Source organism: Malaya genurostris, chromosome 2 (genome assembly GCF_030247185.1).
Source record: "Malaya genurostris strain Urasoe2022 chromosome 2, Malgen_1.1, whole genome shotgun sequence".
Lineage (NCBI taxonomy): Eukaryota > Metazoa > Arthropoda > Insecta > Diptera > Culicidae > Malaya > Malaya genurostris.
Window position 1 is genome coordinate 16320505 of NC_080571.1, and position 16945 is coordinate 16337449.

The 16945-nt window shown below is 37.9% G+C and overlaps 1 protein-coding gene across 1 annotated transcript in view; it reads right to left on the reverse strand.

Annotated features, from left to right (window-relative positions):
- Positions 1 to 16716, reverse strand: part of LOC131427874 (uncharacterized) — a 45952-nt gene extending 29236 nt beyond the window's left edge. Inside the window, exon 1 of the mRNA XM_058591435.1 lies at positions 16372 to 16716. Within this exon, the coding sequence (XP_058447418.1) occupies positions 16372 to 16379 (8 nt within the window). The 5' untranslated portion in view covers positions 16380 to 16716. The remainder of the gene's footprint in view (positions 1 to 16371) is intronic.
- Positions 16717 to 16945: the final 229 nt, after the last annotated feature.

Below are 16945 nucleotides of genomic sequence, written 5' to 3' on the forward strand. Positions count from 1 at the left end.
AGATGGCTGAATCGATTTTCACAAACTAAGATTCAAATGAAAGGTTTTATGGTCTCATTGATCAATTTTCTCGGAAATTTCCCAACCGGTTTTCACAAACTAAGATGCAAATGAAAGGTCTTGAGATTCTTCAAAAAGTTTTCGAAAAGTTGATCCAGATCCGACTTCCGGTCCCGGTATTACAGTGAGATTAGTAAAAATTTTCAATTTTATGAGGATTTTTCACAAGCAATGACGAAACGATGTGCACATTTTTATAAAATTTACTGATAAATTCATCTAGTTGGCAGATCTTGTTAGTTAGTAAATATATAAAACTACTTTGGGACTATTAGTCCTGTTTTCCAAAACGGAACTCCCTTCGATTTCTCAGCAACGGTTAAACAGATTCTCTTGCTTTGTTCAATTTTGTATAGCGTACAGAGTTACCACATTCAAATCTTTATTAACTTGACATAACAGTTTACAAAATTTTGTTTTCATTCAAGTTTCAAAAAAAGAAACTTGACAGCATTTTCTAGTGATGTTTTTGAAAATAAAAGTAATATGAGGAAGGCATCATTACACCACTAGGTGGATTAAAAAAAATTATTGGATTTTCATAATTGTTTATTAATCACAGCATGTATGAAAATAGTATTTTCAACTTAAGCAAAATTAATTAAATGACTTGATCGATTTTTGTCAAACTAGTCGAAAATGAAAAGTCTCATCACCTATCTGAAAGCTATTAAATGGTTTTGAGATCGGATGTTTACTCTTCGAGTTATACGAAGTTTTACGTTCATCTGTCACAATTGACCTTGTAAAAAATGTGTTTTGAGACTTAGATTCCACTTGGTAATAGCTATCCAACAGGCTCCCGGTCCTTCTCCCTGCACATTTCGACTCGCGACACAAGGCTATTGCGGGATTTGTTGAGCTTCTTGTAGAATTTCCATGATTCTTGAGAACGGTACAGCAGTTCCATTTTCTCGCACTCCGCTTCTTCCAGGTGGCGTTTTTTCTACTTCTTTGTATATCGGTCCACATTCTGTCGGGTTTCATGCTGCCACATTACCGCCATTACTTACACTGCGCTCCTCATCGAACCATTCGTTCCGGTGACTCCGTTCCACGTACCCTACGGTGCACTCGGCTGCGTTGTTTATGACTGTTTTTACTATACTCCAGCAGTCTTCTAGGAAGCTCGCTGTCTCGAGAGTATGCGCGTATGCTGAGACGACATCCGGTTGCATCAGTCGCTCTAGATTGTACCATGATGGTAGCTAATAGCGTCCATTGTTGATGACAGAGAGTTTAGGGCGCAGCTTCACCATAGCCAGAGTCGACGTTAGCGCCATGATAGGTCCTGACGTCGTTAATGTCGGAGAAGTGCCGTCCATCAATCAATACGTGATCGATTTGCTGTTGTAATCTCTAAGTGTAACGATAAAAGTGACCTGAGCGTTTAGATCTCCTATGATGATCTTGAGGTCGTAGCTTGGGCAACAATCGTACTCTCGTTCGGGTCATCATCAGTGCTTCCGAAATGAGAGCGGTGCACGTTGATTAAGCTAAAGTTGAAGAAACGGCCCATGATCCTCAATGTGTACATTCTTTCATCGGTCGGCCACCAACCGATCACGTGCCTCTGCATATCCCTCATCACGACGGAAGCTGTTCCTAGCTCGCGTGTAATACCGCAGCACTGGTAGTTGGCATGATGACCTCTAAACATTCTCACCATAGATCCTGTCCAACACACTTTCCGCATTGCTACGATGTCGAGCCCGCGGTTTTTCAGTAGATCGACGAGTATGCGGGTCGATTCCGATGAAGTTGAGAGATCAGTAGTTCCACGTACCGAGCTTCCAAACGCAAGTCCTTTTTCATCTCAGGGGTCGTTTCCATTGGTCTCGATTCGTATTAACCTCTTGCAGATTTTTCGTTTTTTATGACTGGCTCGCAGGGCCGGACATCAACCCCCCTAAATTTCCATCACTAGCACACGGACATCGATTAGCCGCTCCTCACACTAGGAACAGACGTTGTTGTGAGCCGCTCCTAACCTGGGGAACGCTCGTCTGGGGTAGGGCTAGGAGTTCCTGGAAGAGGCGAATGACTTACACGTTACCCAGCCTTAACCCACACATTTCTAGACAATATATCAAAAAAGTATCGAAATTGGTTTAGTTGCTCAAAACATATGATCCACCCTAATATGGAAATGGACAACTTAATGACAAAATGAAAATAACATGTGACTATTTTTTTCGATGTAGAACATTTGTACCAAATATTACGAATTTCTCAGAGATCGTGTATCTTTTTCTCATGGTATTTCTGTAACTTGAAATTAGATAGATAAAAAATATTATTAACTGGTCGCTCTGCTTCTTTAGAGCGAAACCTAGGCCTATTTCAGTCCAAATATATAACTCCTCGACAACTATGGACGAGTTAGGTGAGTCAATGACCTTTCGTAAAGTAGATGAAACTTCAACATTTCCTCTCTGCCTTAGTGCATTTCTCCACCACCATCTTCCTAACAGCCGTTGGTAATTTGGTTCTTCATGCAAGCTAGATAAAGGCGAACGATGATGCATTTTTGCCTTTCTCTACAGAAAGGTATAAGAATTGCTGGAAAACCCGACTTTAGAACGGAGCCTTAGTGTTATATACTATTCGAATCAGTTCGACGAGATCGGAAAATGTATGTGTGTGCGTATGATATGTTTATCGTTCAATTTTCTCAGAGATGGCTCAACCGATTCTAACAAGCTTAGGCTCTTATGAAAATTACTGTTAGGCCATTAATCAAGTTCGAAGATCAAATGACTGTGATTCTGGTTGCGGAGATATGATGGTATAAGTGACGTAACCGACAAAACGCATTGTTTTTTTTACCTCACAATTTTCCCTGTTGTCACGTGTTGTTTTTTCCCTGCAATTTCCTCAGAGATGGCCGAATCGATTTTAACAAGTGTAAGCTCGGAGATGAAAGAATCAATTTTGATAGACTTCGACTCGTTTGAAACCTACTAATAGGTTATTTGATAAGCTTACAATACTAATGACCGAGAATAGAATATTACTGATGTTTCAATGAGAATATTTAAATGGCAAGGGTTTTTACTTTCAAAAAGCTCAGTTGGACGCACAATGGGAACTCGCATGAAGACTGTCATTTCTATACTGTCGAAGCTGGAAAACCCCGTGTGAAAGTTGAAATTACTTCATTTCAATTGTTTCCGGATGTTAAATTATAGATTTTGAGTTATTGCTTTCAGTTGAATTATTTCGATAACAGTGTATTGTTTCAGCCTTTTTTTTGGTTTGAAGTTCACAAGTGCATATTCAGACGATTGAGTGAATTGAATGCGATCTGTAGATCATGGACAAAGAGGCAGACCTTGTACTCATATCATTTATTATATTTTTCATATTCCCCGTTGTCAATTACATCCGCTATAGAGAGATCAACCGAGACTGTCTGAGGTGTTGGTTTACCATTTTCTCTGGCTAAACAGCTTCTTTATGGTGGTGATAAACACTGATGTGTTCGCTGCTAACCACCTTTTCCGTAGGACCGATTCAATTGTGACTGAAATGTTAATTAGTTGTAGCTCACAAGGTAGCACTCGCCATGAGAACCAGGTCCGCTGGCGGATGGATTGCATGGGAAAATTATACTTCAATGTGTGTGTGTGTGTGTTTACTAAGCATACAAGCACACTTTTTAGTACTGATCTTCTACTCCAAATGATCCTTTGTGTAAATTATGAATGTATCGTAAAGACAAAATATGATATTCTAAATGTTATTTAATGTAAAATATTCCCATTTTCTATTTGATTAGACCTACGGAATCGAAAGTAGTGGACAAGTTGGTATTGGCTTTGCAGTTGAAGTTATGTTTGAAAATGCGCCAATAACTAATGAATGTTACCAACGCAATAAAATGTTGCTTGTCAAATAAACATAAAAGGAAAGGACATTTGCATTGCTTCGGTGTATATTCCTCCAAGAGCACAAGTTGGACAGCGGCAGCTTAATGAAATGGTTGAAGCCCTTTCTGCTCCACGATTGATTCTGGGGGATTTCAATTCGCACGGTATTATGTGGGGTTCCGTTTACAATGATAGCAGATCATCTTTAATACAAAACATTTGTGACAATTTTAACATGACAGTTTTAAATATGGGTAGCATAACACGGATCCCAAGACCTCCTGCACGTCCAAGTGCATTAAATTTATCTCGTTGCTCGACTTCAATTCGACTAGATTGCACCTGGGAAGTATTTCCTGATTTACACGGTAGTGATCATTTACCAATCATCATCTCAATTAGCAGTAACAAAGGCATTGCTAATTCAGTTAATATTCCATATGATTTGACAAAATATTGACTTGATTAAATATCAAAGTAATATGTCAAGTGTCTTAAATTCAATGGTAGAGCTCCTCTCTTTTGAAGAATATTCGATTCGTTTGTTCAATTCTGGAGGCCGCAGAACAAGCCTAAACCAAACGATTTCTTGGTCCATAGTCTAACAGAAGGCCTCCAAACCCTTGGTGGGACAAAGAGTGCTCAGATGCTAAACATGCGAAACAAAATGCTTTCAAGACGTTTTCAAAACGAGGAGGAGGAACTCCTCAGAATTTTGAAAAATTCTTGACTTTAGAAACCAAGTACAAGAGCATACTTCGGGCCAAGAAATGTAGCTATTGAAGACATTTTGTCGAAGGTTTGTCAAGAGAAACGTCAATGAGCACTCTTTGGAATACGGCCAGACGAATGAGGAATCGTAACGTAGGTAATGAGAGCGAGGAATACTCGAATCGATGAATATTTGATTTTGCGAGGAAAGTTTGTCCAGATTCTGTTCCAACGCATAGCATTATTAGGGAGTCTTCTCCAAATAATGGTTCCATTGATAGCCCCTTTTCAATGATGGAATTTTCCATAGCACTTATGTCTTGTAACAATAACGCTCCTGGGTTGGACAGAATTAAATTCAACTTGGTGAACAATCTGCCCGACCTTGCAAAAAGACGTTTGTTGGAATTGTTCAACAAGTTTCTCGAGCAAAATATTTTTCCACCTGACTGTAGGCAAATAAAAGTTATCGCCATTCAAACTATAACCAGCTTCCAATCACAACTCATATAGACCCATTGCTATGTTGTCGTGTATCAGAAAATTGTTCGAAACAATTATTCTTGAAATAAACGAACAAACAAAACAAACGAACGGTTTGTTGTCAGATACTTAGTTTGGCTTCCGTAAAAATAAAAGGACGAATGATTACCTTGCATTACTTTCGCCTGACATCCAAATTGGCTTCGCTCAAAAACAACAAATGGCATCTGTATTTTTAGACATTAAAGGAGCATTTATGTTCTTTCAGACAAGCTCCATCAACATGGACTTCCAGCGATTGTAATTAATTGTTTGCACAACCTTTTGTCAGAGAAATGCATGTATTATTCATATGGCGATTTTGCAACATTCAGAATTGGCTACATGGGTCTCCCGCAAGACTCATGCCTCATTCCGCTCCTCTATAATTTTTACGTGAATGACATTGACAGCTGTCTAGTATCCCCATGTACACTAAGACAATTGACAGGTGATGACGTGGTTTCAGTTACTGGACCCAATGCTATTGATCTGCAAAAACCATTGCACAGTGGTCCGAAACGGGAAATTAGCGTGACAAAAATATTATCACTATTAAATATTAGTTTTTTGTAGTTGGTGTCTTCACAAAAGTTGTTTGTACTCAAATGGCGGTCCTTTTGATGAAAAAAGTTACTAGGGTGGTTTTTATTTAGATTGAAATCTGAAATCTAACTTTCTTAATTTAAGGCCATCGTCCAAGTACCATGCGCGCGGGTGGTTTTAGGAAATTTTCGATGGAAATTTTGAAAAATTTGCCAAAACCAAAAACATACAGACCTTTGAAATATTTTTATCTACCTACAGGGTGAAAATGGCTGGAAAATTCGGAGGATTTTCCGAGTCTTATCAAAAATTGCTCTGAAAAATGAGTGTTTTTGTGATCTTTCACAATTATGTGGAAAAATAATGTGATAACATTTTTTTTTTTCAAATTGTGTCTGTAGTTTTTGTGTGTCTCATTTCTCGAAAGGACAATGTATGGAACATTTGTAGAACTAATTTGATACTATTATTTTGCTGAAGAAAGTATGTTGATACATTAAGGCGTTTAAGAGTTATGCAATGTTTTTGAGTTTTTTGAAGGTATTTTTAAAACTAATTTAAATAATTTAAAAAAATAACACCCTTCCAATTTTCTCTAAAATTTTTACTTATATTATGACCTTTCAGGAACCGTATAGGATACATTTTTATCGATCTGGCATCTAATGAATATTGATATTTGAATCATAACTTTTCACTGATAGCTCATTTGAAAAAAACTTGGTTGAGCAAAATTGTGCGCAATGATTAGTTCAACAACTCTTCTAAAGACAACTTTTCGGTGAAACGTTTCACAAAAAAGTTAGAACAAAAAAAGTAATTTTTTGAGAGCCACCCTACTTTTACACGGGAAAATTGATCTAACTCGATCAAATGAAGAGCTAGAGAGGTACTTTTCTCAGCAAAGTTGCTTGCAATAAAATTTCCTACAACTTGATTATACAATAAAATCATTTTTGAGTACAATTAAGAAAGTTAGATTTCAGATTTCAATCTAAATAAGGACCACCCTAGTAACTTTTTTCATCAAAAGGAGCGCCATTTGATTACAAACAACTTTTGTGAATACACCAACTACAAAAAACTAATATTTAATAGTGATAATTATTTTGTCACGCTAATTTCCCGTTTCGGACCATAGTGCATTGCAAGATACCTTAGATAACTTGTCCGTTTGGGCTGTTCATCTGGGTATCGAATTCTCTGCGGAGAAAATAGAGCTGGTTGTCTTTTCAAGAAAGCATGATCCCGCGCAGCTTCAGTTTCATATGATGGGAAGAATGATCCAACAAGTTTTGACATGCACGTGGGGAGGACACATTAGGTATCTGATAACAAAATGCCAACAAAGAGTAAATTTTCTTCCAACAATAACAGGATCTTGGTGGGGTGCTCATCCGGAAGATCTAATAAAATTGTATCAGACAACGATACTTTCAGTGATGGAATATGGATGCGTTTGTTTTCGTTCCGCTGCAAACTCTCATATTATCAAACTTGAGCGAATTCAGTATCGTTTTTTGGCGAATTGCCTTAGGCTGCATGCATTCGATACATACAATGAGTCTCGAAGTTCTGGCGGGATTTTTTTCCTTGAAAGATCGTTTTTTGGAGCTTTCATCGCGACTGCTAATAAGATATGAGGTACTGAATTCCCTGGTAATTAGTAACTTCGAAAAACTAGTCGAGCTTCAATCTCAAACAAGATTTATGACAGTATATTTTAACCATATGTCACAAGAAATCGACCCTTCAAGATATATTCCTATCCGTGTCAGCCTCCTAAATGTTCCTGACTCAACGTTATTTTTCGACACATCCATGCAGCGCGAAGTGCTTTGAATACCGGAACACCTACGCTCGATGGAAATCCCAAAAATATTTTCAAGTAAGTTCAGGCATATTGGCTCTGAGAAAATGTTTTACACGGACGGATCACAATTTGATGAGGCTACTGGGTTTGGTATTTTCAACAATAATTGTTGATGCTGGCAGCACTCTTAGCTCAACAGTAGTCAGCTGTCAGAATATCAGCGATGCCATGATGACAGCAGGAAATGATGTAACAGATAAGCCGTGAAAAACGCGAGGTCATCTTTCACTTTACAAGCAGTTCACGTGTGGAAAAGAAGCAGTCTCAAACTTATCCATTATATCTGAACAGTTCAGTTAAAATTACAGTAATTTGTTGTTCCTAGTAAACTGGGAATTCGATAGATTTATGCAGTGAGTTATCTAATTAAAAACACTATTGATAAAATTTAACCTAACCTAAACTAATTTACTCAGATCAAACAGTTCAGTTGGTAGGAGTACGGATAGATTTCTCTGAATTGAATTTTCAAACCGATTCGTAAGTACCACGAAATTATATATAGAATAGGAGATTTATACTGAAATAAATTACAGTAATAGCTACAGTACAGCAAAACACCTGTTGTATCTTTGCTCAACGAAATCGGTAATTCCGACCTACCGCCTGAACAAAAATGTTTCGGCTTCATTTAGGCTTCAAGAACCTGCATCTGTTTATATAGCAGAGTTAGCAGCAGTTCATTATAGTTTGAGTGTAATCGTCACATTATCTCCAAACCATTATTTTCTCTTTACAGATAGTCTGAGTGCAATTGAAGCCATTCGCTCAAACGCTACTGGCAAAACTGAACAGTTTTTCTTGGGCAAAATAAAACAGTGCCTGAACGACATATTGAACAATAATTATCTAATCACAATAGTTTGGGTTCCGACTCATTGCTCCATTCCAGGCGATGAAAGAGCCGATATTTTAGCCAAACGTGGTGCTATTGAGGGTGAAATTTATGAGCGACCGATTGCTTTCAACGAATTCTATAGCGCGTCTCGCCAAAGAACACTTGCCAGCTGGCAAACTTCTTGCGATAAAGATGATCTGGGTCGGTGGATGCACTCAATTATTGCTGAAATATCGAAAAAGGCATAGTTCAGGGGACTGGATGTGAGTAGAGTGTCATTCGTGTGATGTCCAGACTCATGTCCAATCACTACACGTTAGATGCACATCTCTTTCGAATTTGAATTTCCGAGACTAATCATTGTGCTTGTGGCGAGAGTTATCGCGATATTGATCATGTCGTTTGGACATGCGTGGAGTATCGTGATGTCAGATCTCAATTATTAAATTCCTCCTTTTTTTCCCTTTATGGGCTACTCTGGTCGAGGGGGGTGGTTACAACGATCCACACTTTCCATATCGGACGAACTAGGCTATGGTGCCCAAATGAACACTAGTAATGAAAAAGGAAACCGGCCTATCATTGATAGGTTCCCTCCAGCATGTAACCCAAGCGACAGATTCCTTTACGGTTATCAATTTGCAACGAAAGATACGAATATCTTCTATTACAAGTTCACCAGAGAGTTTGTCACTTGGGCAGGAAGTGTGTGCCAGTAACCAGTCAATCATTGAGTCGTGCGTCTGTATCGTATTAGTATTTTGTCATCCTACCAACTGCTTCTGTGTCTTAAATGTCCTCGTCGATGAGACTTTGGAAAATTTCGCTTTGTATCCGCTTCGGCCTTGGCCCTGCTTTCCTATATAGTCTTTTATGTCTGAAGCGGTACAAACGATTATTACTTTAAAGTTCCTAAATAGATGTAGATATGTTTGGTTTACTAACACTATCCATTCTAATCTGTTCTGATTGTTTCTATCTTTGTCGAAGTTACGTTACATTTCCTTCTCCCCATTGCATCGCTTTTTTGACTATGCCGGAGAAACCTGTTAATATCTCAAGCTGATAATTTATCAAGAATAAAGAAATATTAATAATTACTATAACAATATTTTTTTTTCTGGGTTTACCGGTCGGGCAGCTGAATAGCGCATATTCTAAACCGGGCCCATTTATGGATCCAGGATATACAATATCAATTCCTAGTCACACGAACTAGTCTATGTTGACCAATTGAACACTGGCGGCCAGGAATTGTGCATTGATCCTTTCACCATGCGTAAATTCGTTGTTGAAATATTTAAAAAAGATATTCAATAGAAATTATACTTACTAAATATGGCTTGATGGTGTACTTAATCTATAATCTTGGAAGAGGAAATAAATATATGTTTTGCATAGTAGAATATGAGTGATGATTGATTAGTAAGTGAATCATTAGTTTGGATCTAAGTAAAAGTGTCGAATGTCTGAGGAAGCACCAAGCATACTACAATGTAATCTAAGAGAAAGCTACTTTCAACAAGTAACTAAAGTACTATGTGTGGATGTTTCGGGTGCTGTTATCCGCTCCATTTGCGGTTCCAAGAGGTAACAAAGAGTACACGATTCGGTGATCATATAACCAACTGCGTACTGCAAAAGAGATCAAATTTGATTAGTAGATCGCTTCTCTTCCTTAGATCAAAGTGAAGTATTTGTTGTAGCATGGACAATGCCTGACAAGTTTGGCACACTCAGAAAGATGAACATATCCATTTTACTGCTCCCATTTTGTGTATTGTTGCCTCTTCTTGTCAGACATTACCCATGGCACCATTAGTGTGCATCCTTCTCCATTGAGTAAGGATACAGACAAGCCCTGGGACCGTGACAGCATCTGTCTCAAGGTTGTGCTAACGCCCAGGGCAACTATTAAATTCCTCCTTCAAATAATATGATATTTAAAAATAAGAGGAATATGTTTTATTAAACTCAAACCGTTTTGAATATATTAGTATCATATTAGGATAAAAATTTTATGTAAAAGTGATGCTCGGCGAAGAAAAACTTATGTAAATTGCCTTAAGAAATAAACGTAATTATGGAAAAAACGCAATAAAATCATATAACTGCAGAGCTTTTCAATTATATACATTAAATCTAAAATAAGTAAATCAATGCAAACAGTATTATTCGTCCATCCGATTATTCGCTCAGCGAACGCGCATTGAAAATTATGAGTGTAGCAGAGCATGCTGTAAAATACAAACGATCCTTCTCATCAAGTGAGATTCGCGCCCAAGATCCCACTTGTAGCAAGAGCTCACAATGTTGACTTGTTGTTTTGATCTTGTACTGTTTTTTTTTCTTTCAATTTCACTTGCACTATTAAGATCAACCTGCCGGTAAATCCGGCCACCATCGAATCACCCGTTGCCAATGAAAGCAAAAGTGGGGTAACGAGGCCCGACAATGCCCCATTCCGAAGATGATCGACGCCGTAGCGAGCAAGAAGTATTGTGGGTACTTTAACCAACATAAAAAATTACATTGAACAACAATTCAAAAAATTATGGGTTTTATTTGTATCTGCAAAATTTATTCTTGCCTAACAAAGCAATATTTTTCTACGATAATTGGATGATTGAACTAGTGTTTTCGTTTGATAAAATAAGTAGGATTACCACACATCGACCAGAACTTACTCCTAGTTGAACTGAACAAATTCGTTGAAATATTTCATGAATGTTTTCATTACATTGATTGCGATAATAACGAATCTTCCGGCTGACTTTGAGTGATGCGCCAGTTTTCAATTGAATCATAGCCGTCTCTCTACTTCTAAGCACCCCAGCTTGTCTCGGTCTCGGTGACCGTCGTTGAAGCACAAGGAAAAAAAGGGGGCACATGTAGGGCAGAGCCGCTGTTATCGAATCAGTTATGTTATTTTATCGCGCTGTTACGCATAACACCCGATGCGGTGCCGGTTTCGCGCGGCACGCATTCGATGCGGAATTTCACAGGAACGATCGCAATCATTATGACCCAATCCTACGAAAGCCGAAGCGGGACAAAGTAAATCCGATCGTAAAATGCATTTATTTGTTGTCAGATTCCAATATGGAAACAATTCGGTTAATAAATCAAAACAAACTTATAATTCGACGTGGAATGGAGTACATCGGATAGCCATAGCAGTTTATTGCATATGAATGTAATAACCGCGATCACATGTTTGATTAAGGAAACATGCGCATTTGGGGTGGTATAAGGAAGTAGAACGAGAACAAAATTTGTACAGTTGTCAAACAAACAGTATTTTGTGAAAATGTCCTAAATAAGTAGATTGTAAGTTCAAATTTCAATATCTAAACCTGTGAGTACCGGTTCATATATTTTTTACCAAAATGCAAAATATTTCTCTGAAAAAGTGCACACAAATTGTTCCCAACTTTTCACTGAGTCAGTTGACGAAAATGATAGGAGTGAGCACCGGAGTAGGATGGTCAAGTTCCACAACAAAGGATTGTAACACCAAAGCTGGACAAAGTATTAAAGATTTAACCGGTTGCTCGGCCACCAATGGAAATTGATCCTCAATGACAACTTCTCCGTCTGAGCAACCTAGATAGCCGTGTAGTGTCGGTAACGGTTCTCAACTGGCTCAACCATTACATGGCTACTATTCAACGTGCTGAGTACTGTTCGTGTGATTTGTGTGAATATGATTACGGTACTTCATATCATCTGATATGTAACTGTCCCGCATTGACCGGGTTTTTGGTTCTACATACATGATGTGTATGGTGAGCTGAAATTGAAGGATATTCTATCGTTTCTCACCCAATATGGCGAGAAGCAATAGTCAGAGGAGTACATCGTTCTTCCTGGAGTGAATGGATCCCTTCTGTGTCTACCCTAAAAGGTTTTAGTAGGTTGTTTGGCAACCCTTATGGGGTGCTGAATTTACTTCTGTTCATACATATTCCGAGTCGTTATGCATTCTTTCAGGAATGCAGAATGGTGTCGCTTTTGTAAAATCTCTAAATCCTCTCGGAGATTGAACGTTTTATTAAATGTGCATTTTGGCACCTGCAGATTGTTCAGCATTCTTCCGTGTATGCAGATCGATTTATTTCTTTTTGTTTTGTACTGTTTTCCCAGCAAATTGCCCACAACTTCGACCAATTGAGGAATTTTGGGCATTAACGAAGGCACATCTTAGAAAACATGTCTCGGCAGCCGACACCATTCAACAGTTTGAAAAAGATTGGAAAAAGTGTCAAAACTTGTCGCCAAGAAGTCTGTACGGAATTCAAAGAGGAACGTTCGCAAGAAAGTGCGCCAGCTAGTCTACAATGACTAAGTGGCAAATGTTGAGAATAATATTCCGTTGTTGTAGTCTAATATTATCAGTATATAAAATAAAATTTGAATATCTAACCCTTGTGAATTATTTACAGCGAAATCAAAGTGCGTACATACTTTCTGGGACAGTCTTCAGTTTCATCACAGGCGGTCATTGCATGGAAATTTCATTGAATGTCAAATTATATGTTAACAATCGAATGTTTTCGAATCATTTATACTGCTTCGCATTGTATATTGTAACAGATAGTTGGACTTGAAAAGATGCTGATTCAATTCTAATCTTAAAATTTTTTTCTTAATCTATCTAGTGATAATGATTTCCTCTCGTCTCACTACAACATTTTTTACTAATTTTTGACACGAATTTTGTTGATTTATGACACAAATTCATTTGATTTAGATCATAGGTCACTATCTGGAGAAAATGTGCAGAGAAAAAGTGATTTGTCGGTTACGTCACTTATACCATTATATCTCTGGAACCAGAAGTAACAGTCACTTGATATTTGAACTGGATCCACAACTCAATAGTAGCTTTCAAACGAGTTTAAACTTTTTGAAATGGGTTTAGCCATTTTCCAGAAATTTTTTACATTTTTCACAGACATTTTCTGATATTGTCGGGCTAAGTGGAAAGACATTCAACATTAGGAGTCTCCGGTACTCCGACTAAAATTTGTTTTTTTTTTCATCAATGCTTCATTCTTTGTATCGAAAAAGATAAAAAAGACTCGTTAGGTTTTCAGGTAACCTTGAAAAAGACGGTTTATAATAGTATGTTTTTTAAAACACATTGCGTTAATTTAATCAATTGTTACATTGTAGGATTTCGGGTCGAAGTGATGAACTTTGGGGAAGAAAAAGACTAAAAATTGAAGCGGGAAGACTGCTTCAACATAAGTTTGCTACACTTAAACGATCGATTCCAGCAGTCAGCCCTATACTAAACTTTAATAATGTATAGGCAAAAATCATTGAAATGGAACAAAACGCAGTTTATCACACCTCTAATCATATTTCAAGCTCAAGTATTAGTCCGATTAAATGCAGCAAAACGTTAAATGCGTGAGCTGTTTCTGTTTACGAGTGCATAGTGAACAAATTGTACAAGAAAGCTGAAAAAAAAACTCAGGCAAGACAGTATTGAACTCATTGGAATGCGTTTGTTTTATGTGGAAGATTAATATATTTGCTTCTTTAAAGTAATTCATACTTTTTTGTGAAATCTATTTTCAAGTACAATGTTAATTGATTATAAGCTTCTCCAATAAATATAATTCTTTTCTTTATTTCCTTGCATTATCTGACAGCACCCGTCGAAACGCAACGAAATATTGGTCCAAAAAGTTCAGCGATGCGTTAGTTGCCGCCGTTCGACGTCATCACGCACGGATGCGTCGGGGGGGTGTTCGAAACATACACACGAGAGCCAACACTAAACAGTTATGGGTCAGACGACTTATTACACCAACGGCATAAAACAATGGGAACTCGTAAATTCCATACATTGTATTGCATCGAAGGAATTTTTCTCACGTCAAGTTTTCGATTTCGATAATAGCTGGCGTGCTTCAATACCCCAGTAATGGCGAGTTGCCGTGTGCGGGTGCGTCGGGAGAGCGATTATAGCAATACCAAAAATGCTCACTGGGGTTGAATGCCTCAGATAACTAACTTTTACAAGACTGTGTCAAGTATAACAGCGGAATGGCTAAAAATATAAAACCTTTATCTTTGGAATAACAAGTATTCAATACGAAGTATTTCATCAATTGTCGAACATATTCGAGAACACAGAAGCTTATCAGAAGAAAAAAAATGTTATTGGCTAGGAAAAACAGCTACTTGATAATGAATAACAATCTACAGGGTGATTTTTTAAGAGCTTGAGAACTTTTTTAAACAATAAAACGCATAAAATTTGCAAAATCTCATCGGTTCTTTATTTTAAACGTTAGATTGGTACATGACATTTACTTTTTGAAGATAATTTCATTTAAATGTTGACCGCGGCTGCGTCTTAGGTGGTCCATTCGGAAAGTCCAATTTTGGGCAACTTTTTCGAGCATTTCGGCCGGAATAGCCCGAATTTCTTCGGAAATGTTGTCTTCCAAAGCTGGAATAGTTACTGGCTTATTTCTGTAGACTTTAGACTTGACGTAGCCCCACAAAAAATAGTCTAAAGGCGTCAAATCGCATGATCTTGGTGGCCAACTTACCGGTCCATTTCTTGAGATGAATTGTTCTCCGAAGTTTTCCCTCAAAATGGCCATAGAATCGCGAGCTGTGTGGCATGTAGCGCCATCTTGTTGAAACCACATGTCAACCAAGTTCAGTTCTTCCATTTTTGGCAACAAAAAGTTTGTTAGCATCGAACGATAGCGATCGCCATTCACTGTAACGTTGCGTCCAACAGCATCTTTGAAAAAATACGGTCCAATGATTCCACCAGCGTACAAACCACACCAAACAGTGCATTTTTCGGGATGCATGGGCAGTTCTTGAACGGCTTCTGGTTGCTCTTCACTCCAAATGCGGCAATTTTGCTTATTTACGTAGCCATTCAACCAGAAATGAGCCTCATCGCTGAACAAAACACCACAAACCACCTAAGACGCAGCCGCGGTCAACATTTAAATGAAATTATCTTCAAAAAGTAAATGTCATGTACCAATCTAACGTTTAAAATAAAGAACCGATGAGATTTTGCAAATTTTATGCGTTTCATTGTTTAAAAAAGTTCTCAAGCTCTTAAAAAATCACCCTGTATAAACATGCTCGAATTTTCATTCGATCAAAATCTGTCCTACGGCTGCTAAACATACTACCAATTTGATATCTACGATAGAAATATCAGTTTATCACTATTGTTACGATACCACACTTCAAAAGTGGCAAAACCTGTTTACAATCAGTACAGTAGCTACGGTGTACAGAAGACTGTCAGGAATCAATGACTGCAAAACGACATTGAATAGGATGCAATATCAGCGTCACACGATCTCAATTTGCTGTTTCGTTATATCCTGCTTTATCACTTAGTAGCAAGTAGCAAGCAATATCTTGCTAACCAAGTCTTCCAAACATTATTCGTAAAATTGAATACTTGACTACCATTCTGGGCATATTTGAAGATCGCCTGTTTCAAACAAGCTTGAAAGTAGTACAAACTTAATCCTAAAAGACTACAATAACCAAATAAACGAAATTAATAAAAGCCTTGAGAAATCTCAACAGCGGGGTAACCATGAGACTTTGCTAGGCTCAATGTTCCGGTCGTTGCATTCGTACACCTTTACTGTGACAGAAAAATACTGAAAGTACATTTTAAAACCAAACATGAGAGTCAAAATACTCGGATTCAATCAACTTAACCAAGACAACCCAGTTTGAGTTGACTAGACTATCTGTAAGATGAGTTCGTTTTCACCGCTGGTATTAGTTTTAATTACACAGTCTGATCAGACCATTGTTTTCCGACGCGATGATGACGAAGTCTTTCCCAGTTGTAGGCACATGTACCCTCTTCACACACCGATGCGATCGCAAAACATGACGAGACGAATAGAACCCTTCCCTCTGTGTCATACACTTACCTATTCATATGGCAGGCAAAGAGAACGAATAATTCCAACACATACACTCTGATCTAGATGTATCTAGAGACGGGTCTCGCTGACCGTTGCTTCCTGCTTCGAAGTAATCCTCTTGCTGGTAATACAGCACCACAGAGAAAATATCAAGAACACGAAAATGTGAACTTTTTTTGCACAAAACCAGGCACCTTCGGTTGCGATCACGACAAGCGCACACCGGAACACACCGACAGAACAATCTGATAGACTACAGGAGTTGGGAAACAACTTAGAATCGAAAAAAACGAATGATTTTGGTGCAAATTTGATGACCGTCACTTCGATGCACCATTTTCTATGAAACAATAAAACTCAACTGACAGCTCAACAAGTAACGGAATCCGTCGTTATGTGGAGAATGAGAAAGTGACGAACACAAAGAAATATTTTTAGATTCGTTTGATTTTGACAACCAATCAAATAATAAACGGCTGCAACACGCTAAAGATGTTTACGATCTAATTTTGAGTAAGCCCTTAGATTAGTACACTGAAAAAACTAGCTAAATCCAATTTATACAACGCAATGCTAGTTT